At 62.0% G+C, this 23,793-nt stretch overlaps 2 protein-coding genes across 9 annotated transcripts in view; both read left to right on the top strand.

Annotated features, from left to right (window-relative positions):
* The window catches only part of PODXL2 (podocalyxin like 2), a 46,832-nt gene extending 32,581 nt beyond the window's left edge, over positions 1-14,251 (top strand). The window contains exons 3-8 of the mRNA XM_070360285.1: positions 3,279-3,994; positions 4,551-4,625; positions 10,730-10,886; positions 11,095-11,156; positions 13,425-13,604; positions 14,025-14,251. Of these exons, the coding sequence (XP_070216386.1) occupies positions 3,279-3,994; positions 4,551-4,625; positions 10,730-10,886; positions 11,095-11,156; positions 13,425-13,604; positions 14,025-14,237 (1,403 nt within the window). The 3' untranslated portion in view covers positions 14,238-14,251. The remainder of the gene's footprint in view (positions 1-3,278; positions 3,995-4,550; positions 4,626-10,729; positions 10,887-11,094; positions 11,157-13,424; positions 13,605-14,024) is intronic.
* A 300-nt stretch (positions 14,252-14,551) lies between these two features.
* ABTB1 (ankyrin repeat and BTB domain containing 1) lies at positions 14,552-19,247 on the top strand. Of its 8 annotated transcripts, XM_070360290.1 has the most exons (13): positions 14,570-14,699; positions 14,907-15,141; positions 15,628-15,690; positions 15,768-15,823; positions 16,499-16,593; positions 16,724-16,883; positions 16,951-16,996; positions 17,276-17,371; positions 17,460-17,578; positions 17,735-17,830; positions 17,906-18,073; positions 18,471-18,671; positions 18,737-19,247. In XM_070360290.1, exons 4-13 carry the CDS (start codon positions 15,773-15,775, stop codon positions 18,941-18,943), a joined length of 1,239 nt encoding a protein of 412 aa, XP_070216391.1. In that variant the 5' UTR covers positions 14,570-14,699; positions 14,907-15,141; positions 15,628-15,690; positions 15,768-15,772; the 3' UTR covers positions 18,944-19,247. The 8 variants fall into 8 exon arrangements, with proteins under 8 accessions (XP_070216393.1, XP_070216387.1, XP_070216391.1 ...); XM_070360286.1 differs by lacking the exon at positions 14,907-15,141 and having other exon boundaries at positions 14,553-14,699; positions 16,499-16,643; XM_070360289.1 differs by lacking the exon at positions 14,907-15,141 and having other exon boundaries at positions 14,624-14,699.
* Positions 19,248-23,793: the final 4,546 nt, after the last annotated feature.

The raw sequence follows: 23,793 nt of genomic DNA, 5'->3' as shown, positions 1-23,793 counted from the left end.
TGGTGTTCAGGAGATGGTGTTGTCAATAGACACTGGCGCTCCTGGAGACAATGGTGTCCAAAAGACCATGGTACTCAAGGAGGCGGTGATGTCCAGGAGACCGTGATGCACAGGAGACAGTGTTCTGCAAGAGACACAGGTGCTCCCAGGAAAGTGATATCCAGGAGACTTTGGTGCTCTAGGAGACGGTGGTGCTTACTAGACAGTGCTGCCAGGGAGACAGTGGTGCTCAGACAATGGTGCTGAGGAGACAGTGGTGTCAAGCAGACAGTACTTCAAAGGAGACAGAGGTGTGCATGAGAGAATGTTGCTCTAGAAGAAAGTCATGTCTAGAAGACTATGATGTTTGAGGACACAGTGGTACTCCAGGAGGCTACAATACTCAATAAACATTGTTGCTGCAGGAGGCAATGGGCTCAGGACGGTGGGTTCCAGGAGCCGATGGTGCTCAGTAGACAGATATGCTCCAGGAGACTGTGGTGCTCCAGGAGATGATGGAGTACTCAGGAAACATTGCTGCTTTGGGAGACAGTAGACACAGGAGATGGTGGGGTCCTGGAGACGGTGGTGCTCCAGTAGAAATTGGTGTCTAGGAGACTGTTATGGTCCAGGAAATGGGGGTGTTCCAGAAGAAAATGATACTCAGGAAACTTTGTTGCTCTGGGAGACAGTGGAATCAGGAGATGGTGGAGTTCAGGAGACAGTGTTGCTCAGTAGACATGGTGCCTAAATGACAGTGGTCCTCCAGACACTGGGGAGTGCTCCAGGAGACTGCTGCCAGGGCTCTGGTGGTCCTAGAGACAGTGCTGTGCAGGAAACAGGGGTGCCCCAGGAGAGAGTGGAGTCTAGACACTGTGACGCTCCAGGAGACTGCGGTGATCCAAAGGTGGTGGGATCCAGGAGACTGGTGCACACAGACAGCGGTGTCCGGGACGCGCTTTTGTTCAGGACATGGTGCTGTCATGAGACTGTGGTACAGGGTACTGAGTGAGACAGTGGTGGTAGAAGAGAAAGCGGCGTCCAGGAGACAGTTGTGTCCAGGACAGATGTTGGTTCAGAACACAGTGGTATACTGGGTACATGTTCAGGAGACAGTGGTGTCCAGGAGACACATCTGTCCAGGAGAGAGAGTGCTCTGGGGACAGTGGCATCCTGCAGACAGTAGTGCACAGGAAATGGGTGTCCAGCACAGAGTGGTGCTCCAGAAGACAGTGGTGCTCAGGAGACTGCTGCTTCGGGAGACCGTAGACGGTTGGATGGCATCACCAATTCAATGGACATGAGTTTGAGTAAGCTCCGGGAGTTGGTGATGGACAGGGAGGCCTGGCGTGACAGTTCCAAATAAGCTTCCCTCAGGATTTTGAGCACACCTTTCCTTCTTGCAGTCTAGTGTAGTTGACTAGAAGCCTGACGAGAGTCTGTTCCCTGTTGCTTTGTAGGCAGCTCATTTGTCCTCCGAGAGCTGGCGTGTCCTGAGAGTGAGGCTGGGGCTGAGCCCGCCGCTGTTCCCAGCCTGAGGGCTCCTTCTGTGAGGCCTGGACTTGGGGTGTTTCTGTCTTGTTGAAGATCACAGTAACTAGACCTACCGACACTGATCGCCTTTACCCCTTAGCTTATTTCCCTTTTGCTTTTGCTCTGATGACTTTTCTTCAAGCTGTTCTATCAAAAGTTCACATACATTGAAATGATTTTTAGTTTCCAAGAACTGTTCTTTTACTTAATTTATATTGTAATTGAAGGATAATTGTTTTACACAATTTCGTTCTTTTCTGTCAAACCTCAACATGGATCAGCCGTAGGTCTACACACGTGCCCTCCCTTTTGAAGCCCCCTCCCGTCTCCTGCCCCATCCCCCCGCCCAGGTTGGTCCAGAGCCCCTGTGTGAGTTCCCGTTCCCGTCGGCTCTCTAGTTTACACACGGTGATGGGGGCCTCCATGCTGCTCTCGCCGCGCGTCTCGCCTTCGCCCCCGCTCTCTCCATGTCCAGACGTCTGTTCTCCATGTCTGTTTCTCCATTGCTGCCCTGCAAATAAATCCGAGACCTTTGCTTTTTAGGACTGCTTGCCTTTGTTACTCTGCTCTTGCGTTAGGGAAGCGGTGTGTCTGTGTCTTTCTGAGGCGCTAGCATGCGTTGCGGCGTTGTCTTCTGCCCTCTGAGCTTTGGGCTCTGTGTCCTCACTAAGCCCACGGCGCTTCCTCTCCTCGGTTCTGACAGAGACAGCTTCCCTCTTCCACTGCCGACTGCCCTCTTCATCCTGGGTGAGAGGCTATCTGACTCTCTGAGCTCATCTGCTCTCCGTGCTAACAGAAATTTATCTGTGTTTTTAGACTTTTATTTTCATGCTGTAAAACAGTTGTCTCTTTTGTCAGAAATTTGGGGGGAGGAGGAGGAGGCTGAGCAGCTCAGTCACCCCCGTAGACCTTTCCCAGCCCCGGTTCTACGGTGTTTCAGAACTTTGATGTTTATTATTATTATTACTTTTAGCTTCCGTAAAATTTCATTCTTTAAGTAGATAAATTAAGATTTTTAGTTGGAGTTTTATGTTGGTGACGTTTATTATTCTGAAAAAAAGTGGGGCCGCCAATGTCTGTTGCTACCTAGATGTAGACTCTGACATTGTGAATGAGTTTCCAAACAAACTGGCCTGTGCTTTTCACATCTCATTGAGAAGACAGATGTCCCAGTCTCCAGGAGGCGTCCGTTCTCAGAGGGGGCTGGTGGGTGAGGAAGCACTCCTTCCCCGCCAGCAGTGGCGCTGAGAGCAGGGAAGACTCCAGACACTGGGGCTCAGCCTCTGCCCTCTGCCTCCTGGCATCATTCAGCTCAAAGCAGGAGCGCCGGTCAGGGATGGTGGTCATCACCTGCCCTGAGAGGGTCCTCAGACTCACATGGAAGACCCCCACCCCAGCCTGTTAGGAAAGGGGTGAAGCGTCATGATGGTTTTCAGGGGAGAGCGCAGACGAGGAGCCAGAGAGACGCGGAGAGCCGGCTGCCAGAGCAGGGCGTAGATGGCCGCAGGCCCAGTCCCTGGGGCTTGTACACCGGGGCGGGGCGCACCACGTCGTTCCCATGAAGGAAGTGAGGGCCAGCCTGGGGCTCGTCCCCCAGCCCTGTCTGTCCCCTCCAGTCCAGCCTGTTGCCCACGCCCTTCCCACGTGACCCACTGTCCACCGACCTCCCCACCATCCCCCTGAGGCTCTCTTGGATTTTTTATCATCTGCTCAGCAAATCCATGAACAATGAAGCTCTGGAATGAAATCTCCCTCTCTGTCCACAGATTATGCTTTTCCGGACCTGACTGAGAAGGCGGATCCCACGGACAACACGGGCCAGAGTCAGGAGACACCGAGTCTTGCCTCCCCGCTGCCCGGGGTGGACCTGGTGGGGCCGCCTTGGCACATGGCCCCCGGAGAGGAGGAGGAGCAGCTGCTGCCAGTGACTGGACCCCAGGAGGGCGCCCGAAGGCAGGCCCCGGGCTTCCTGCCAGCGGGCAGCAGCCGGGCCCTGGAGCCCCCTGAGCACCGGCCTGAGGAGTCAGGGGACCAGGCGGCCTCGGGGGGGGAGGCAGGCAGCAGCATGGAGCCCAGCCTGTCCCCGCCTGGGGTCAGCCTGAGTCCAGTGACCCTGAGGGGTCAGGACATGGCTGGCCGCAGGCCGGGGCCCACAGTGCTGCCGGCCGCAGGGCGCAGCAGCGTGTCTGAGGCCCCTCCGGAGCCCAGTGTGGAGGCCGCTGCTGCAGCTGCGGGCTTGGCCGGCTGGCCGGGCGCGGGGCCGTCCCCCGCTTCCTTCCCTCAGACTGCGGCTCCCGGTGGGGCTGAGGGCCCTGGCAGAGACGCCCTGCAGCCCGGAGGCTCGGCCTCTCTCCCGCTGGCCCCCGGAGGCACAGAGCTGACACCTTCTTCTGTGACTCTGGGGCGAGATGACCTCAGGCAGGAGCCCCAGGAAGGGCCAGCCGGGGCAGCTCCGTCCAGAAGGCCCTGGGACTCCACGCAGGTAGAGTGACTGTGCGGGGCGGGGGCGGGCAGGCAGCAGATTCTGGGGGCACTGCTCACGGCCCATCAGTGGCGTCCTCTCCACACTGGCCCGCCCACCCCCAGCCTTCCCCCCTCTCAGTTCAGGGTCCCCCTGCTTGTCACCGCTGCTGGGGGGCACTCCCGCCAGCCCCCTCCCCACCACAGCCCCCCACGTGTGCCGCCACCCTGCCATCCTCCCCACCCCACGAGTCACTCTCACATACCCCCAGCCTGGCCCACGCCGGCCCCAGAAGAAAAGGGGTGGTCCTGGGCGGTCAGCCTGGGTGTCCGCCCACAGGTGCACTGTTCGCCCTTCAGAGCATTCCAGTTCCCTCTGCCCTGGAGCCTCTGGGCCCTCGCCTCCTGTCCCGAGAGAGCAGGTTGTGAGCTTTGGCTGGGCCGGGGGCTGTCAGTCGTGGAGGTGACGCAGCTGGTCTGCCCCCCCAGCCGTCACAGCCACACTCGGCCTCGCCCTCCTCGCGTCTCCGGGGTTTCCACTCAGACTCCTTCCAGACCCCCTCTGTGTCACTGCACAGGTGATCTGCAAAGACTGGAGCAATCTGGCCGGGAAGAACTACGTCGTCCTAAACATGACTGAGAACATAGAGTGTGTGAGTGCCGGTGGGTGGGCGGCCGGGCCCTGGGGGGGCTGCGGGGGACGAGCTGCTCCCACCAGCGCCTGAGAAGAGGGCTCCCTGGTTTTAAGTCCCCGGGCTGTTTGTGCTCGCCCCCTCTGTTTGTGACTTTGTGCACAGGGTCACGTCCCCGGGGCTCTTTGCGCCTGCCGCCTCTGTCTGTGATTTTGTGCACGGGGTCATTGCAGGTTGCTTCTCCTGCGTGTCGTCAGTTTTCCACCTGCATCCTCTCTCGGGTGTCTGCTGGGGTTAGTTTGGAGCTGTTTTTAGGAGGGCTGGTGCAGCCTGCTGGGGGGCTTCACTGAGCTTCTCCGGAGGGTGGTCTGGCTGCGCCGTTTGATCTGAGAATGTCTTATGTCGGTGTTTTTAGGTCCTTCTTCCTGGGTGAGTAGGATCTTGGAAAGAGGAACTTTGTCCTACCTGACGGTGTGGGGCTGGTCGCCGGTGTTCTGGAGCAGGTGCGAGAGGGCTCTTGTCTGGCAGTCGGGACAGGCGTGCCTGCCGGGCCGTTCACTAGCTGCGCTCGTCTGCAGCGTGAGCCTCTCCTGCAGTTGGGTGTGGTCTTGTGCCAGGAGAAGGGATGTTTGTCAGCTCTACAGTGTTGGGCAGGGGGCAGGGGGGATCGCCTAGGGATGCAGTGCTTTTCAAGCAGATTCGGAGAGTCGTCTTGTTCCAGCACTGTCCTGGCGCTCCTGTCCTCCCCTTCCATCCGCCCCTCCTGTCCTCCCCTGAAGTTCACTGGAGCTCCCGCCCTCCCCTCCCATCGTCCCCCGGAGCTCACCAGTGCTGCACGTCCCGAGCTCGCGGGGAGTGGAAGTGTCCGTGTGACTGCATCTCAGCTCTGCCCGGGCTGGCTCAGGACCTGCTCTCTGGGCTTGCTGACTTGGGAAACCGACCCGCCATCCGCCCACTTCCGGTGCCCAAGCGTGTGGCTTCTGTCTCCTCTGTTGTTTTGTTGTGGCTTTGTCTTTGTGGTTTCAGACCTTAAAACACAACCTTCCTTCTTCTTTAGTGAATTTGGGGCGGGGTGGTGAGAGTACATCACATATTTAATCTGAAGTGACCAGTGAGATATTCACTTCTTCCCAGCATCTTTATAAACGGGTAGATTTTGACTTCATGGGTGTGCTTTAACCCAGGGCAGTTCTTAATCTCATGCATGCTCAGTCTGTTAACTGGATAAAATGCATGATGCGAGGGCTGTGGGTCGAGTTTATTCAGTGTCTGAGCACGGAGGCCCCGAGGAGCTGCTCGGAGAGGGGGACACTGAGCCGGGATGGCGTGAATTTTGGTGAAGGAGCTGCTTGCAGCTGGGATCTCGGGGGGAGGCTGCCGCTGGCCTTGAGGGTCTTGCAGTTCGTGACTCTGGTGCTTTGCTGCATGTGGGACAGAGTGGGAATCTAGGGCCAGCGACGTTCTTCTTCAGTATGCGTGTTGCCCCTGTGGGGCCCAGGTGTCCAGACACAGCCTGCTTCACCCGGCTCTCCTCTCAGAGGGCTCTTGTAGTCGCGACGCCAGCGGCCAGACTTGATCCTGTGGAGCTGAGTGGCGGGCAGCCTGCTTTGTCCGCACCCGTTTGGCCAGTGAGTGCCTCTCTGAGTCGGCTTCTGAGCCCTTTGACCAGCCTGTGAATGTCTGATAGCCCCTGCTCTCCTCTCTGTGCTGTTTGTTTATCTGATGGTGTCAGCTCAGTGGCGCCGTTGCGTCAGGCAGGCCTGTTGTGGAGCGCGGCCTCCAGCGTGCACGGGCTCAGGACTTGTGGTGCGCAGGCTTGGCTGCTATGCAGCGTGCACGGTCTTCGTGCCCCCAGCCAGGGCTCAGCGTGTCCCCTGCACTGGAGGGTGGAGTCTCTGCCACTGGACCGCCAGGGAGGCCCTGGTGTCGCTGCTTTCAGTGTAGCGGGTGCTCCAAGCTCTTCTTGTATGTCCCCTTCCTCCGACCCGGAATCGGCGTTCTCCAAGCGGCCTTCTGGCTGTTTATGGATATGTGGGGCCTTGAGACCCAGGAATTGGGGTGTGCATACGTGGATAATGACGTCTAAAGTTAATGTCTCTTTTTCTTCCCAAACAACACGAAGAGATTAAAATGCTTTCTGTTTTCCCTGGTTTTATCTGCTTTGTTGTTCTTCTCATTTAATGTTTGTGTGCAGTTCAGTCACTGTCGTGTCCGACTCTGCGACCCCATGGACTACAGCACACCAGGCCTCCCCGTCCATCACCAATTCCTGGAGCCTGCTCACACTCATGTCCATCAAGTCAGTGATGCCATCCAGCCATCTCATCCTCTGTCGTCCCCTTCTCCTTCTGCCCTCAATCTTTCCCAGCGTCAGGGTCTTTCCCAAGGAGTCAGTTCTTCGCATCAGGTGGCCAAAGGATTGGAGTTTCAGCTTCACCATCAGTCTTTCCAATGAATATTCAGGACTGATCTCCTTCAAAATAGACTGGTTGGATCTCCTTGCAGTCCAAGGGACTCTCAAGAGTCTTCTCCAACACCACAGTTCAAAAGCATCAATTTTTCTGCTCTCAGCTTTCTTTATAGTCCAACTCTCACATCTATACATAACTACTGGAAAAAACCATAGCTTTGACTAGATGGACGTTTGTTGGCAAAGTAATGTCTCTCCTTTTTAATATGCCATCTAGGTTGGTCATAGCTTTTTTTCCAAGGAGCAAGTGTCTGAATTTCATGGCTGCAGTCACCATCTGCAGTGATTTTGGAGCCCAAGAAAATAGTTTCTCACTGTTTCCACTGTTTCCCCATCTATTTGCCATGAAATGATGGGACCAGATGCCATGATCTTAGTATTCTGAATGTTGAGTTTTAAGCCAGCTTTTTCACTCTCCTCTTTCACTTTCATCAAGAGACTCCTCAGTTCCTCTTCACTTTCTGCCATAAGAGTGGTGTCATCTGCATATCAGAGGTTATTGGTATGTGTGACATCTACCTAATTAGCCATTATTATGGTGGGTTTTTTTTTATTGTGGTAGAAATCCTAGCATAAAATTTACCATCTTGATCACTTTTGAGTGTACGGTTGTATTAAGTGTGTTCACATTATTGTGCAGCAGAGCTCCAGGACTTTTCCGTCTTGCAAAACTGAAACCACCCCCATTAACAGCTCCGTCTCCCCCCAGCTCCCCTTCTGCTTCCGGTCTCTGAACCTGGCTGCTCGGGGCCCTTTGTGTTAGTGGGTCGCACACGATCTGCTTTTGCTGTGACTTGGCTTGTTTCACTGAGTGTCACGTCCTCAAGGTTTATGCTGGGTGTAGCAGGTGTCAGAACAGCCTTCCTGTCTAAGGCTGAGCAGTATTCCAGTGTGCGGAAGGACCACGTTTTGCTATTGTTCACTTGTTGACAGGCGTGTTTCCGCTGTTGTGGAGAATGCTGCTGTGAATGCTGTGGTGTGCACATGCCTTCCCAGACCCCTTTTTGAATTGTGTGCGCAGAAGGGGCTTGCAGGCCACCTGGTGATTTTATCTGTAACTTTTGGAGAAGCTGCCACACAGTTTCGTTCCGCAGCCACACCATTTTCCATCGCCCCAGGCACCGTGAGGAGTTGTGTGTGGACGCAGGGCCCGGGCACTGGCTGGGGTGCTGCTGTGGCCGTTGGGGAAGGTCCCCTGCCCGGGGAGGGCTTGGCAGGGAAGACCGGGTACGCCTGCGCCTGCTTGGGGGCATCCTCACTCCTCAGGCTGTGGGGACAGCCGGGGAGGGCGGCTGTCGGTCAGGAGAGACCAGCACAGCCTGAGGGCCACACCGCCTTCCAGACTGTTCCTCAGGGAGCCTCCTTGTGGACTTGTGATGCCATGAATCAACCCTGCGTGCTTCTGAACGTGACAGAGGGGGGCTCCTCGAGTGTGGTGTTCTGTTCTAGCTTCTTGCACTTCAGCTCCTGCTTTCGGGAGCTTCTGTGTCCTTGCGCGCGTGCGTTCACGCTCGTCCTCTCTGTCCTTCTGGCTGGTGGCGGGCCTTTGAGGAGCTTCATTCCCAGGCTGCTGTGGGTCTGCTGCTCTGGAGGCTCTGGGGTCTGCACGTTGGTGGGCGGGCACCGGGCACCGGGCACATTCTGATGGGCGCCGCAGGTCACCTTGGCCAGGTGCTGCCCAGCAGCTTCCCACGGTGGCCCAGCAGTGTGCTCCTCCGCGGCAGCGCCTGGCGCTCGGGGGCTGCTGGCCGTCTGCGTTGTTTCCCGGTTTAACCATTTCGCAGGCCTCACTTTGTGGGTTACTTTGCATTTCTCTGATGATCAGTGAGATTGAACGACTTGCCGTACGTGTTTGAGCCTCTTTTCTGTGAAGTACCTCATCAGATCTTTTGCTCACCGGGCGGCCGGGCTAGCTGACTTTGTTTATCGATGTCTGTAAATCACTTATGCATCATGGATGTGAAGCCCCCGTTCTGTGTATATTGTGCGAACGTCTCCTGCTCCGCGGGCTGCCTTTTGACCCTCCTGATAGAACCCTCTGATGAGTGGAAGACCTTTTTTTTTAACTTCACCATAAAATGGTCCAACTTACAATTTTTTTTCTTCATGGTTAGGAGTTTTGGGTCCAATTTAGAAATCTTTGCCCACTCCAAGGCCATGCTTGCTTCTGAAAGCTTTCCATGTAAAATGCACCTGAAATGGACTTTGGTGTGGGTATGAAGTATGAGTCCAGGCATGGTTTTCTTTTCTTTTGGGACATCCAGTTGTCCCCGCACTTGTGGTTGAAAGAGTAATTTTAACCCTCACAGAAAGTCTGCGGTTTTAGGACCAGTGCCCACATTCTCAGATGGGAAACCGAGGCTCAGAGAGGAACAGTATTTTGCTAAACGTCACAGAGCTGACAAGTGGCAGAACCGAGATGTGAACCGACACAGGATTCCAAAGCCAGTGCTTTCCCCTCAGTTCCCGTCTACAGAATGCATGGTGTGAAGTTAGGCTGAGCTAGCCGGCCTCCTCGCAGGTGACCCTGTGGCTCTCGGGCTTGAGCCAGCCAGACATGTGGGCCCCAAACATGTGAGGTGTGCTCAGGCGGTGTGTGACCCTCACCCACGAGGGGGCCCAGAACACGCGCCCCACTCGGGCCCCGTGCACACACGCCCACGAGCGCGTGTGCACGCACACACCGATGGTGGCAGCCGTTCCAGGGGCTGGGGCTTCCCTCTGGCTCACTCAGGCATCTCCAGGCACCAGCCTCTCGCGAGCGCGGAGCTGAACCGGCTCCTGTGAGGCCGCGAGTCTGAGGCTGGTAGGAGCCATGCCTGGATGTGCCGTGACAGCAGGACGCACGTCATTCTAAGGGTGTGACAGCCTCGCTGCTTAGCCTGGGCTCCAGCAGAAAGGTCGGGGCCCACACGGGTGGCAGCTCCGAGGCTGGGCGCTCAAGAGAGGCAGGAGCCGGGGGTGGCGACTGCCCGTGTCCGAGAGGGGAGGTGCTGCTGGGGGGCACCACCAGGCCTGGCGAGGGTCTCTCCCAGGCGGCCCCATGGGGACAGTGACCGGCTGGGAGTCAGGAGCGAGGCCTCCTGCGCGTGCTGAGTTCCTGTTTGCCGCCAGCCGCTTGGTCTTAAGTTGTGTAATTCCCTGTGCACAAGGGGAAGGAGACCTAAGCAGGAGAGGAGCGTCAGGTGGGAAGGGGGTCTCCCCGCCCCCAGCCAGGGCCCGAGCGCTCTGGTGCCTCTGCTGGTCCTCCCGCTCCCACTGCAGCCCGCCAGGGCACAGACGTCCTCCCTGACTCCCTGACTTGGGGCCCTGTCTCTGCAGTGAAAGGCGAGGGCCAGCCTGGGGCGGCCGCCTGCCCCCTCTCCTCCAGCTTGTCCCAGCTCTCCGTCACCTGCCGCATGTGGCCCCTCGGGCCCTGTGTGGGTGCGTCTGTCCCCCCAGCTCACCTGCGAGTAGCCCTGGGCAGCCCTGTGCTCGCCCTCCTGGGGGCGAAGGCCAAGGCAGGACTAGGTGGACTCGGGTCTTGCACCCCCGCCGCCCCCATGGTCCCTGGGGCTCCCGGAGCAGCCCCTCTGGGCAGCCCCCACGGCCCTTCCCAGGTGGGAGGGGCTCGGGGGCGCTGCCCCCAGCAAGTGAGACTTCTCTCCGCCCTCAGGAGGTGTTCCGGCGGCACCGGGGGCTGCAGCTCCTGGCCCTAGTGGAGGGCGTGCTGCCCCGGCACGGCCGCGGCCGCCACGGCGCCTGGCACATCTCCCTGAGCAAGCCCAGTGAGAAGGAGCAGCACCTGCTGATGGCGCTGGTGGGCGAGCAGGGTGAGTGGGGCGAGGCTCGGGGCTCTGCAGGGCCTACCTCGTGGGTCATGGAGAGGTGGGGGGAGCGGGGGGGGCAGATCCGGTCGGGAGGACTGCAGGCCTATGTGCCGCGTAGGGGGGAGGGGCTGCGGGGGCGCAGGCGGGGGTCTGAGGGTCAGGGGTTGAGCGCCTCGTGGCTACCGCTGTGCTGACGGTGCCCTCTGCACAGGCGTGGTGCCCACGCAAGACGTGCTGTCCATGCTGGGCGACATCCGCAGGAGCCTGGAGGAGGTAAGAGCGCGGGGTGGTGGAGGCATGGCTGGGCGCGGCCTGATCCAGCCCCCGAGGGGCATGGAGCCACCCACAGCCGCCTTGTGAGCCCTGTGAGACGGCAGTGCGGACCCAAGCCACGGAGCGGGGTGCTCAGGAGAGGGCACGGAGCGGAGGGGGCCTCGGGGGTCTGGGAGGGTGGGTGGCATTCCCTGGGTGAGCAATGGAGAAGCACCGTGTCTGCTCAAGGAATCCTGCAGGGCCTGGTGGGGGAGGGAACACCGCACGTTCCCAGAGTTTGGGAGGGCCACGCGCTCCTGGGGACCTGGGCTGAGGGGACAGGCTGGCAGACCCTCCCCGCGCCCCCCCAGATGCACCTTTACTCACCTCCCACCTTGAGGACAGCCCGTGTCCTCCAGGCCCTGTCCACTCACTGGCATCCAGGCCCTTATCAATCCCCTTCATGCCCACGGGCCTGGAGTGTCCACGGCAGAGCTGAGGTACGCGTGCCATGGGCCCCCCTCCTATCTCCTGCGTGCCAGGCCGAGAAGGGCGGGGCCAGGGAGGCTCCGTCTTGGTGTGGGGCTTCTCGATAAGTGCACAGAGTGCTGAGGGCCAGACTGGGTTCTTGCTCGGGCTCATTGCCAACCGGGGCTGTGAGCAGGGAAGAAGCCCTGTTGAGTCCTGCTGGTGCCCGTCTAGATGAAAGCAGAGAGGAGATGCCCCCACCCAAGGCACGGCCCAGACGTCCCATGAGACACCATGTCTGCACCACCTGGGGGCGGGGCTGGCTGTGAGCTGTGGGGTTCATGACAGGGCGGGGCTGGTGGGCTGCGCCTTGAGTACAGGCCCTCCTGCCTCTTCCCACCCAGGGGTCTGGGTCTTCTGGCTTTACCAGACGCTTCATTCAGATGGATTTGGCAGAAAGGCACACGGGGGCTTTATTGTTGTTTTAGCAAAGAGTACCTCTTTAAAATGCGCCTGTGCTGTTTCTCTGGCCCCACCGGTCTCAGTGGCCGTGCTTGTGGTCTCAAGGTTGATGCCTGTGTGCCGGATCTAGAGCTGCGGCACGGCGGGGTTTAGTTCCCTGACCCGGGTGGGACCCGGGCCTCCTGCATCGGGAGCGCTGAGTCTTAGCCACTGGACCGCCAGGAAAGTCCCTGGGCTGGGTCTTTGGCAGTACGCAAGTGGGCAGATGTTTGCGTGTGCACTGGTGGTGAGCCCAGCAGGAACACTGAATCTCGGTGACGTAAACGTGGAAGAGCGCCGGAGGCGCACGGGCCACTCACGGGAGAGGGGCTGGTCGCTGGCCTTGGGAAGCGGGTCTGCAGCGCACGGGTCACTCACGGGAGAGGGGCTGGTCGCTGGCCTTGGGACGCGGGTCTGCAGCGCACGGGCTCACTCACGGGAGAGGGGCTGGTCGCTGGCCTTGGGACGCGGGTCTGCAGCGCACGGACCACTCACGGGAGAGGGGCTGGTCGCTGGCCTTGGGAAGCGGGTCTGCAGCGCACGGGTCACTCACGGGAGAGGGGCTGGTCGCTGGCCTTGGAAGGGGTCTCAGCGGCCTGGACCACTCACGGGAGAGGGGCTGATCGCTGGCCTTGGGAAGCGGGTCTGCAGCGGGAAGTGGCCCCCGGGCCTCTGCTCTGCAGGCGGCACCCCTGCCCACCCCGGCACCTGTCATTTGGGGATGGCACCTCACTTTCTCTGCTCCCGGGGCCTGAGGCGCTGACTGGAGAGAGTCTACCCAGCCCAGGGGGTAGGGGGGTGGGGCACAGCAGCCGCTTGGCCAGGGCCGGCTGCCCCCCGAGACAGCCCACAGTGTGGGAGTGCTGGGCAGCTCAGTGACACTGGTGGCCATCCCAGCAGGAATAGGAGGCTGGGGGCAGCCTGGGACGTGGACACCCACCCTAAGGTGGGAACTGAGTTTGCGGAGCCTGGTCGGGCAGGTGTGCAGTGGAGAAAGTGCGCAGGCCCCCAGCTGCCCTGTCTGCACCCACGTGGGTGGGGCAGTGTGGTCTGTGACAGCCAGTTCATGGCGGCCTCTGGGGATTGGGCACCCCCAGGTGGGCGTGGGGCTGGACATCAACCACAGTTGCGTCAGAGCCACTGCAGGCTTGCTAGAGGAGGCTGGGGCCCTCCGGCTAGGGTGCTGGGCTCAGGCAGGGTCCTCTCCCAGCACAGGTATCAGGCCTGTTCCCATCCCTGAGCCCTAGCCCCATAGGCCCTGGGGGAGCCCGGCACCCCAGGGCCCCAGCTAAGGAACCGGGCCCCTCCCCCCACCCCCAGATTGGCATCCAGAACTACTCTACCACCAGCAGCTGCCAGGCCCGGGCCAGCCAGGTGCGCAGCGACTACGGGACGCTCTTTGTGGTGCTGGTGGTCATCGGCGCCCTCTGCGTGGTCATCATCGTGCTCGGCCTTCTCTATAACTGCTGGCAGCGCCGGCTGCCCAAGCTCAAACACGTGGTGAGCCGGCCTGTGTGGGCGGGGCGGGGCCGGGGGCTGCTCTGAGGGGGTGCCCGCAGGTCGGCCATCTGAGGCTGTGTTCTCGGGCTGGGAGGGGGTGACTGCAGTGAGGCGCTTGTGCAGAGGAAGGCACCAGCCTCCCTCAGGCGCTGGAGGTGCAGGGTGTGGGCTTTGGGCCGCAGCCCCAGGAGGAGCCCCTTTAGAAGGCGTGGGTGGTGAGAAAGGGGTCCGCTGGTGTCCGGGGGTGGGGGCCCTGGCTGCTGGGTGGGAGGCTCAGTGGTCATCTGAAACGGTTAGAGCTGGGGAAGCCGCGGACCAGGGCCTTGCGTCATCAGGGTCCGCGGGGTCAGGGCCGGCAAAGGGCCCCGGGGTGGGGGCGCGGAGTCCGGCGCGCTCGCCCAGCGGCCCATCCCGCCGCAGTCGCACGGCGAGGAGCTGCGCTTCGTGGAGAACGGCTGCCACGACAACCCCACGCTGGACGTGGCCAGCGACAGCCAGTCGGAGATGCAAGAGAAGCAGCCCAGCCTGAACGGCGGCGGCGCCGTCAACGGCCCGGGGGGCTGGAGCGCGCTCATGGGGGGCAAGCGCGACCCCGAGGACTCGGATGTGTTCGAGGAGGACACGCACCTGTGAGGGGCTGTGCCCCGCCCGGCCCTCGGCGCAGGGCCCCCCGCTTTTCCTGACTCAGGACGCACCTCGGCCCCGCCCCCGCCCCCGCCCGACGTCCCTCGAGGCCGCCCCGGGACCCCATTAAAGCCGTCCGGAGAGCACGCCGGCCCGCGTCCCCTGCGCGACTCGTTCTTGTGCTGGGCGGGGGTGAAGGGGCAGGTGGGCTGCGGGCGGGGCGCCGCCTCCCCCCTCGCCCGCCTCCTGCCCTCTCGGCCCTCCCCTCCTCTCGGTCCTCCGGTCGCCAGGCGCCGCTAGGGAGCGGGCGGGGCGGGCGGCGTGTGTTTATATCCGGAGGGCGGGGCGGGCGGGGCGTGTTGATATCCGGCGGGCGCCGCCGCCCGAGGTGGCTCGGCGTCTGGGCGTCTGTGCCATGGATACCTGCGATCTGTTCTCCAGCTGCAGGAAGGGGGACGTGGGCCGAGTGCGGTGAGGACGCGTGGTCCCCGGGAGGGCGCGGGGGCGGTCCGCGGAGCGCCCGCTGGGGGTTGGGGGAGGGCACGGGCCGGCCCAGGCGTGGATCCCCGCCCCCAGCCGGCGCCCGGGCTCCAAAGCAGGGCCCTTCTGGTCGAGGAATTCCTCCGAGCGGGGACGCGGGTGCTGGCGTGACTTGTCCCGGGGTTCCGGTGGGCTTAGGGTTAGGACTGTGACGCGGACGCCCGGAGGAGGAGCAGAGGGTGGAGAGAAGGGAAGGGCCCGGCGGTCAGACCCTGGGGGCGGGCCTGGGACCCCCGACGGGGTTACTCTGATGAGCCACGGACCGGTGCTGGGAACGTCTGGGGCCGGAGTCAGGCTCCGGTTGTCGGAGAGCCTGGGCGCTGCCATCGCCGTCACCGCGGCCGCGCCGGAGGGGGTGCGGCTTGTTTGGGAGGTGAGGCGCCTAGTGTTTCCCTTCTCCGTCCTCCCCTGGAGCCCTCCCCGCGGCTAGTCCCGACTTGCGAGTCCTGCTGTCTCGCTGGGCTCCTCCCCAGGTCGAGTGCCACTTGGGGTTTACTTGGTAGCCTCCAAAGCCTGGTGCTCTTCAGAACACGCTGGGTCCCTCCCACCTGGGCATCCTCAGTGGCCCTCCCTACCCCCGCCCGCCTGCCGCCCTCCTTCTGGAGTCTGTCGCTTCAGTCCCACGCCTCTGGGACCCTGCAGGCCTCCCGCTGGGCGGCCCCTCCCAGCGCTGTCAGCCGGCGCTCAGCCTCTTCCGCGCTGAGGCCCCTGAGGCCTACGCTCCCACGGCCACACCCTGACCTGGCTGCTTGGTCTTCAACGCCCGTCCTGCTCGGTCTCTGCCTCACCTGCCCTCACCGGGGAGGCTTCCCTCCTTCCCCTCCCGCGGGTCTTCTCTAACCCCCGTCCCCCGGCCCAGGTACCTGCTGGAGCAGCGAGACGTGGAGGTGAACGTGCGCGACAAGTGGGACAGCACCCCCCTGTGAGCGCCGGGCCTGGGGGGCGGGCGGGTGGGCGGGCGGCGGGCGGGCCTGACGGCGCCCTCCCCCATCTCCTCAGGTACTATGCCTGCCTCTGTGGACACGAGGAGCTGGTGCTCTACCTGCTGGCCCACGGTGAGTGCAGGGTGGGCACGTTCCTGCACCCCTCGGGGTGCTCTCAGAACCGGTCTCCGGGGCCCAGCTCAGCATCTGCCCAGAGCCCGGGAGGCCAGTCTGACCGGTGTGAAGTCCCGCAGGGCCTCCCAGCCGCGTCTCCCGCGAGCTGGAGAACCTGGCCGTGCCCGAGCTGCCCCGTGAAGTGTGCCCCTCCGCCCCCGCAGGTACCACTGCTTTTCTTCGGGGCCTGGCCACGTGCCGTTCCCTCTGCTCTGCTGGCTCTTTCCCAGGGGTTCGCTTGGTTCAGATCCCTGCTCCTCGTCTGCCCCGGTGCCTCCATGGCCACCCCTGTGGCAGCTGCACCACAGCCAGCCTTCACCTTCTTCGTTTTCTTCAGAGCCCCTGACCTCACTTGCTAGCCTGTGTGTGTGCTTCTGCCCCTGGAAGCCCCGTTTTCTGCGGGCAGGGGACCTTCTGTCTGGGGTGTGTCCCCGGGGCCCAGCATAGGCCAGGCCGGCCTCCAGGGTGTCTGTGCTCGGTGGCGTGCGCCCGGGGCCTGGCGGGGAGGGTGCTGGGGGCAGGGCAGTCCCGGGGCCGTGTGTGTGTCTGTGTGTGGTGGAGTGAGCAGCTCCCCGTCCCCAGCCATGGCAGGCAGCCCCAGGCCCCGCTGACGGGCAGCTCTGCCGCCCTCAGGAGCCCGCTGCGAGGCCAACACCTTCGATGGTGAGCGCTGCCTCTACGGCGCGCAGAGCGACGCCATCCGCCGGGCGCTGCGTGACTACAGACAGGTGACGGCCTCCTTCTGGCGGCGGGACCTCTACTACAATTTCCTGCTGCGGTGAGCCGGCCTGCCGGGGCCTGCCGGGGCGGGCTGTCCGCTGCGCGGGACTCTGAGCACACCACTGGCCCCGCCCACAGGCTCCTGGAGCAGGGCCTCCACAGCGACGTGGTCTTCGTGGTGCACGGCAGGGCCTTCCGGGCGCACCGCGGCGTGCTGGGCGCGCGCAGCACCTATTTCGCCCACATGCTCGACACCAAGTGGAAGGGCAAGAGCGCCGTGGTCCTCAGGCACCCCCTGGTGCGTCAGCGGGCGCGAGGGGAGGCGCGCCTGGCGTGGCCGTCCCTGACCCTGTCTCTGCCCACAGATCAACCCCGTGGCTTTCGGGGCGCTGTTGCAGTACCTGTACACAGGTGAGCCGCGCTTGGTGGGCAGGGGCTAGGGCACCAGACGTGGCCTTGGGGCCACCGTTTCCCTCTGGGTTCGTCCACTGCGGTGGGATGGCCCAGTTGCCGCCTCGGTCAGCTCGTCCACCCACGGTCTGAGGCCCTCTCGCGGTCCTGGGGCCTGAGAGGTCGGACGGCAGCCCTGTAGCCAGTGGTTGGGCAGATGGACCACCCACCTGGGGGTTTGGGGGGCAGCCACGGCTTCCTCAGTCCGCAAGTCTCCCCCTGCACTGCCCCCACACCCAGGCTGCCTGGACGTCGGCGTGGAGCACGTCAGCGACTGCGAGCGCCTGGCCCGGCAGTGCCAGCTATGGGGCCTGCTCGGCGGCCTGGAGGCCAAACGTGAGTGGGGCCGTCCCGCCCTCAGGCCCTGGGCTCGGGCGGGCACCTGCGGGCCGCCTACCCCATGAACCCGCGCTCTTCCCCGCAGAGGCGTCTAAGCCGGGCGTGTGCATGAAGGTGCTGACCATCGAGCCCCCCCAGGCGGACCTGCAGCTGCGGGAGGACCTGGCCCTACTGGCTGACTGCGCCCTGCCCCCTGAGCTCCGGGTAAGGCCCCGCCCTGGGCTGCGGCTTAAACCCAGAGCCTGGCGCTCTTGTGTCTAACTGACCCTGGAGCAGCATCACCTTCCAGGGTGAGCTAGGAGGGGCCCGGCCTGGCGCTCTCCCTCCTGCCTGCCCTGAGGCTGCCCCGCCTCCCCCCAGGGCGATCTCGGGGAGCTGCCCTTCCCCTGCGATGGCCTCAGCAGCTGCCCTGACGTCTGCTTCCGTGTGGGCGGTTACGACTTCCTGTGTCACAAGGTACGCGGCTTCTCCCGCAGACATCCGCCCAGCCCTGCTCCCGGGGCAGCCCCTCCTGAGCCCAGCCTCCCGCAGGCCTTCTTCTGTGGCCGCAGCGAGTACTTCCGGGCCCTGCTGGACGACCACTTCCAGGAGAGTGAGCAGCTGGAGGCGTCGGGCGGCCTCCCGGCCGTCACCCTGCACAGCGTCTCGCCCGAGGTCTTCACGCATGTACTGTACTACGTGTACAGCGACCACACCGAGGTGCGTCACACATCCGACCGGCGAGGGGAGTGTGCGCCGTGTGGACTGCTCCTCCAGCCAGAGCATGCCGGGGACCCCAGGATGCCTTCAGCTGCCCCAAAGGCAGCCGGCGTGTGTGCAGTCACCGTCATAGAGACCCCAAGAAACAGCAGCTGAGGAGGAGGGCTTCTTCTCTGCGGTGACGCTCAGGGCAGGGACAGCACCCCACTGGGACAGCACCCCCTACCCCACCCTCCGTAGGCTCCCGTCACGCCACTCCTGGACAAGGGGACGCCCAAGCAGGGGCCTGCCCAGCAACAGCAGGCGTGGGTCTCAGGGCCGAGCCAGCCTGCGCTGTGAGCCCCAGGGACCCCGTCTTCAGTCTCCAGGTACCCTCCCTCACTCTCTGTCCTTGCAGCTGCCACCCGAGTTGGCCTACGACGTGCTGAGCATGGCCGACATGTACCTGCTGCCGGGCCTGAAGCAGCTGTGTGGCCGCAGCTTGGCCCAGCAGCTGGACGAGGACAGCGTGGTGGGGGTGTGGCGTGTGGCCAAGCTGTTTGGCCTGGCGCGCCTGGAGGACCAGTGTACCAAGTACATGGCCAGGGTCATTGAGAAGGTGAGTGTGGGCCCCGGGCGGCCGGGCCTGGGCGGAGGACAGACCCTGATCCGGCCTGTCCACAGCTGGTGCAGCAGGAGGACTTTGTGGAGGCCGTGCGGGAGGAGGCCGCGGCTGTGGCCGGCCGGCAGGAGACGGACTCCATCCCGCTGGTGGACGACATCCGATTCCACATGGGCAGCCTGGTGCAGACCTGCCATGCCATGGAGCAGGCCGCGCAGCGCCTGCGGGTGCTGGAGGAGCTGCTGGTATCCATTGGCCTGGACTGCTGACCGCCGCACACGGGGCTGTCAGGGAGCTGGGGGCATCCCTGTGGCTGCAGAGGCTCCCTCCTCTCTGCCTGGGGCCCCGGGATGCTCGCCTAGGGATGAGGTCTTTCTCAGCACAAACCAGCCCCCGAGCTCCGGGGCTGGGCACCACTCAGGGCATCCTGGAGTGAGGGTCTCTGAGGGCCTCACTCCTTCATCCCCTGCCCCTCCTGCCATGTCTCCCTGGGGGAGCTGGCTTCTTTGCACAGAGCTGCCATGAGGGGGCCAGAATGTCAGTGTGGCAATAAAGCTTGACTTCACTGTGGGAGCCTGTGTGCCAGGACTGGTTAGGGAGCCTCATCGACAAGAGATGGTGTTGGCTGGGGCCCTGAGACCTGCCTGCCGGGACCGGTCCTCTGCCAGCCAGGCTCCTCTTGCTGAGGTCAGCCTGTCCCCCACCCTTGGGGGCCAGGGCAGGTTTGGAGGAGCCAGCAGTTGCTTCCCCGGCGACGAGGGGAGCCATCTGCGATCTGGTGCGCGCTTAGTGAGCCCCGCTGTTCTTACTGCTGTGGGGCTGAGGACAGAAGCCACTGTCTGTCTGACCTCAGCCTGTAGCCCAGCTCCCCATGACTGCTTCTAAGCGAACGGTCGAATCAGTGTTCAGACATGTTACTGGGAAAAATGATCCGTGCGTTCTGTCCCAAGCCTGGACCCCAGCAGTGTTCACATTTGGGGAAGTAGGCCAACCACCAAGAAAAGACGCAGTGACGGGGGAGCAGCTGTCGGTAACGCGGGGTGTGCCCCGAGGAGACGGCCTGACGGCGCAGCACGGGCCGCAGGCAGGGATGCTGCTCAATCATCCCAGGGGGCCCTGAGCACAGCCATGGCCGATATTCCTGTGAGAATTGTCGGCATTTGGGTCGCTAATGACGTTAAAATATCGCTTATCTTGATTACCCAGGTTTTCGGTGCTCAAGTTTGTGCCCAAGGCAGGTGCTTCACTTGCCTCACCCTACTAGTTCTGGCCCTAACTCCAAAATAGTTCTTACTCCTCCTGTAGTAGCCTTCTCACCTGCAGGAATGAAGGCTTTGGGTGTGTGCTTTGTTCCACCTGGAAAACTGCCTAGCCTTCAGGGCCCCGTCTCCCTGCAGCAGGCTGAGGAGGGGCTGGGGGCGGCAGAAAGCTGGGCGTGCGGTCCCAGGGCTGGGGGCCGCCTGCCTTCCTGGAGCACAAGTTCTGAAGTTAGCAGCAGCTGTCACCTGGGTAAGGTCTGAACCGCTGCCTCAGGTGGGGATGAAGGAAGAAGCTTCTGGAAGCCTGGCTGCGAGTCCCATTGGCGAAGCGTGCCACGACAGCTGGGCCCTGGGCTGGAGCCGCAGCGCCCGTCCTTACGGTGTGTGCAGGGCGGCGCTGCCAGCCCCCAACGCTGGTGTGCGTCCCAGGGTCCTGAGGGGCCCCTGCAGGAGTGGGGTCCACCCACTGAGGCTCACTGTGCCCTTGCCGTGTGGGGGGGCGGGGCAGGGCGGTGTGGCGCCACCAGCCCCCGACGCTGGTGTGCATCCCAAGGGTCCCCGGGACCCGTGGGCTCAGCCCACAGCTTCGCGGGAACTCTTCCTGAAGGCGGAACATGCGCAGCTGGGCACGTGGCGCAGCCCTCTCCACCTGTGGGTTCTCGGACCCTTGTGTGCTCTCCCCGAGCCCTCTCAGTCAACGCAGCAGCTGCCGGTCGGGCTCTGAGGGTCTCTCCTGGCAGCTCAGCCCCTGTCGGGACCCTGCCTCGCCCCCCGCCTGCTCACCTGTGTGTCGGCCTCTGCGGGTGGACACAGCCCGGGTCTCCGTCCCGCAGAGCCTCAGGTGCACACCTGGCTCCTACCCCAGCTCCCCTGCCCTCAGCTGCGGCCAGGCCCGCAAAGCCCTCTTTCCTCTCCGCCCTCCCTGCCGGCCGGGAGGAGTACGCCCTGGCAGGAGCAGGAGCTGGCACGTTGGTCCACGGGCAGGAAGCCCTGTGCTTCAGGCAGGGCCGTGAGGGCACGGGAGACAGGTGCGGCTGCCCCCGCCCTCCCGTCCCCCCAGCCTGCCCCGTCGGGGGCTGTGTCTGCCCGGGCTCCAGACGCTCCAGCCAGGGCCGTGGGCGCCGCCCAGCGGCTGGTCTTGGCGTTGCAGCCGCTGGCTGCACTTCCTCACACACCGTCCTGGGGGCTGCTGCCCTCAGAGCCCAGCCCCTCCGACGGCCCCTCCCGCCACCCCGTCTGCTCTCGCCTGGTGCTCCATCGGCTTTTCCTGCCCTGCTGCCCTTGGGCAAGCCGTGTCACCCCACCCGATTCTGGGAGCAGCCCCCATGACCGTGGGGCACAGGCTACGCAATAGCCCTCAGGAGGAGTGTCCGTGGGGGCGGGGACAGCTCAGGGAAGCAATTTCTTATGCTAAACAGGGATTAGTGGTCACACCATCTCCCAGAGTAGATAGGGCCACAAAGCAGTGCAGGCCACCACACCAAAGTAAACCAAGCCAGCGGCTGGGACCAGTGTACGGCTCTCCTGCCTCCGTCCTGACTGCCGTGCAGAAGGGCGGCCCACTCCATCGGACTCAGGAGTGGGTCGTCCGTCCTTCAGGTCTACACGCCACGCGGGGGGGCCTCTGCCTGGGGCAAGGCCAGCTCTGGCCCCCATGGGGCCTGCCCCACGGCGAGAACGGCATCAGATGTCATCTCAGGAGAGCAGCCAAGGCTGCAGAGTAGAGACAGCCTGAGCCCACCTCCCATGAGCATGCCAGCCGTCGACGGAGAAAACCAAAGCCTCCCTGAGATGACCTGCCGCTGATGACATGAAGAAGGAACCACAGCGAGACGGCGGAGTCCCCCAGCCTGGGGGAGGTGACGCTGCAGAGCGTCCCCCGGGAGTGAGCGCTGGGAGCCCACCCTGCTCCCCATGTGGGGGTGTGACCCCGGAGCCCCCGGCTGCAAAGGCGTGAGGCAGAGACCCACAGACTCACACTGACACGGCCTCACAGAACCTCACACACGCCAAGCCGGGCAGGAGCCTGGGCCGGACTTACCTGCTGGCCGCAGAGCGTCTCCTGCAGAGACGGGGCGGCCGGGGCTCGCCTGGACACACACTGGCCCCGTGAACACGGCCTCTGGGCTAAGATCTGGGCCCGTCAGACCCAGAGCTGGGAGACTCAGTCACACACCCCGGGGCGGGGTCACAGCCCTAGCTGGCAGCAGACAGGCCGCCTTGAGACCCCCCTGACGGACACGGCCCTGCCCACCAGACGGCCAGGACGCAGCGTCATCCACCCATGGGGCTGGGCGGGCACTGGGCCTGCCCTCCAGGGAGGCTGCTAGGCCAGCCTCGCCCACCAGAGGGAGACACCCAGCCACAGAAACCAGAGTCTAAACTGGACAGCTACATGTAAAAGAAATCAGAACGTTCTCTAACACCACACAGAGAAACACACAAACGTAGAGTGGATTAAAGACCTACCTGTAAGCTGGCGACTGTAACACTACTAGAGGAAACAGGCAGAGCTCCCTTTGACATAAATCACAGCAGTATCTTCTTGGATCCATTTCCTAGACTAATGAAAATAAACGGGACTTACAAGCTTTTGCACAGAAAAACAAACCATAATAGGAACAGACAACCCACAGAATGGGAGGAAAGACTTGCAAACAATTTGACTGGCAAGGGATTCGTCTCCAAAACACACAAGCAGCTCCTAAAGCTCAGGATCAAAACAACAAACAGTCCAATCAAAAGAATGGGCAGGGATCTATATAGACATTTCCCCAAGAAGACATACAAACAGGGAAGAGGCACAGGAAAAGCTGCTCAGCATCACTAACAGACATGCGAATCAAAACTGCAGTGAGGTATCACCTCACACTCGTCAGGATGGCCCTCATCAGAAAGTCTAGAAATAGCACATGCTGGAGAGAGAGTCGAGAAAAGGGAACGCACCTCCACTGTTCGTGGAAATGTGAACTGGTGCAGCCACTACAGAGAACAGCGTGAAGTTCCTTAAGAAACCAAACGTAGAATTACTGTATGACTCAGCAGTACCACTCCTGGGCACACATCTAGAGAAAAGCACAATTTGAAACGTGCAACCCAGTCAGTCTTCAGAGCAGCACTGCTGACAACAGCCAAGGCTGGAAACGAGGCGTCAGCCGAGGAGTGGATGCAGACGACACGGCACACACGCGCTCTGCAACGGAAGACCGCTCAGCCGTCAAACACCGTGCCGTCTGCAGCAACACGGATGGGTGTGGAGACTGCTCGGTCACACACAGACACCTATCACTTCTATGTGAAATCTTTAAAAAATGATGCAAATAGACTTACAGAATACAAACTCACAGATTTAAAAACCATGGTTATCAATGGGGAATGAGGGCAGGGAAAAATTAGGAGTTTGGGTTCACACAGATACACGACTACACACACAGCAACCAACAAGGACCTGTGTGGTGCTGCTCAGTGCTCGCTGATGACCTACACGGCAAAGGGGCCGAAGAAGAAAGGGCGCCTGCAGACGGAAACCGAATCACTCAGTTGTACCCCTGAAGCTAGCACAGCGCTAAATCGATTATGCGCTGCGTCAAGTCACCTCGGTTGTGTCTGACTCTCTGCAACCCCACGAACTGTAGCCCACCAGACTCCTCTGCCCAGGGGATTCCCCAGGCAAGAATACTGGAGTGGGTTGCCATGCCCTTCTCCAGGGCATCTTCCCAATCCAGAGATCGAACCTACATCTCAGGTCTCCTGAACTGGCAGGTGGGTTCTTTACCACCAGCGCTGCCTGGGAAGCCAAAACACCATCAGTTCAGTTCAGTTGCTCAGTCATGTCCAACTCTTTGCAACCCCAAGGACTA

Source organism: Bos mutus, chromosome 22 (genome assembly GCF_027580195.1).
Source record: "Bos mutus isolate GX-2022 chromosome 22, NWIPB_WYAK_1.1, whole genome shotgun sequence".
NCBI classification, from domain to species: Eukaryota; Metazoa; Chordata; class Mammalia; order Artiodactyla; family Bovidae; genus Bos; species Bos mutus.
This window is presented reverse-complemented; position numbering and strand designations above follow the sequence as displayed.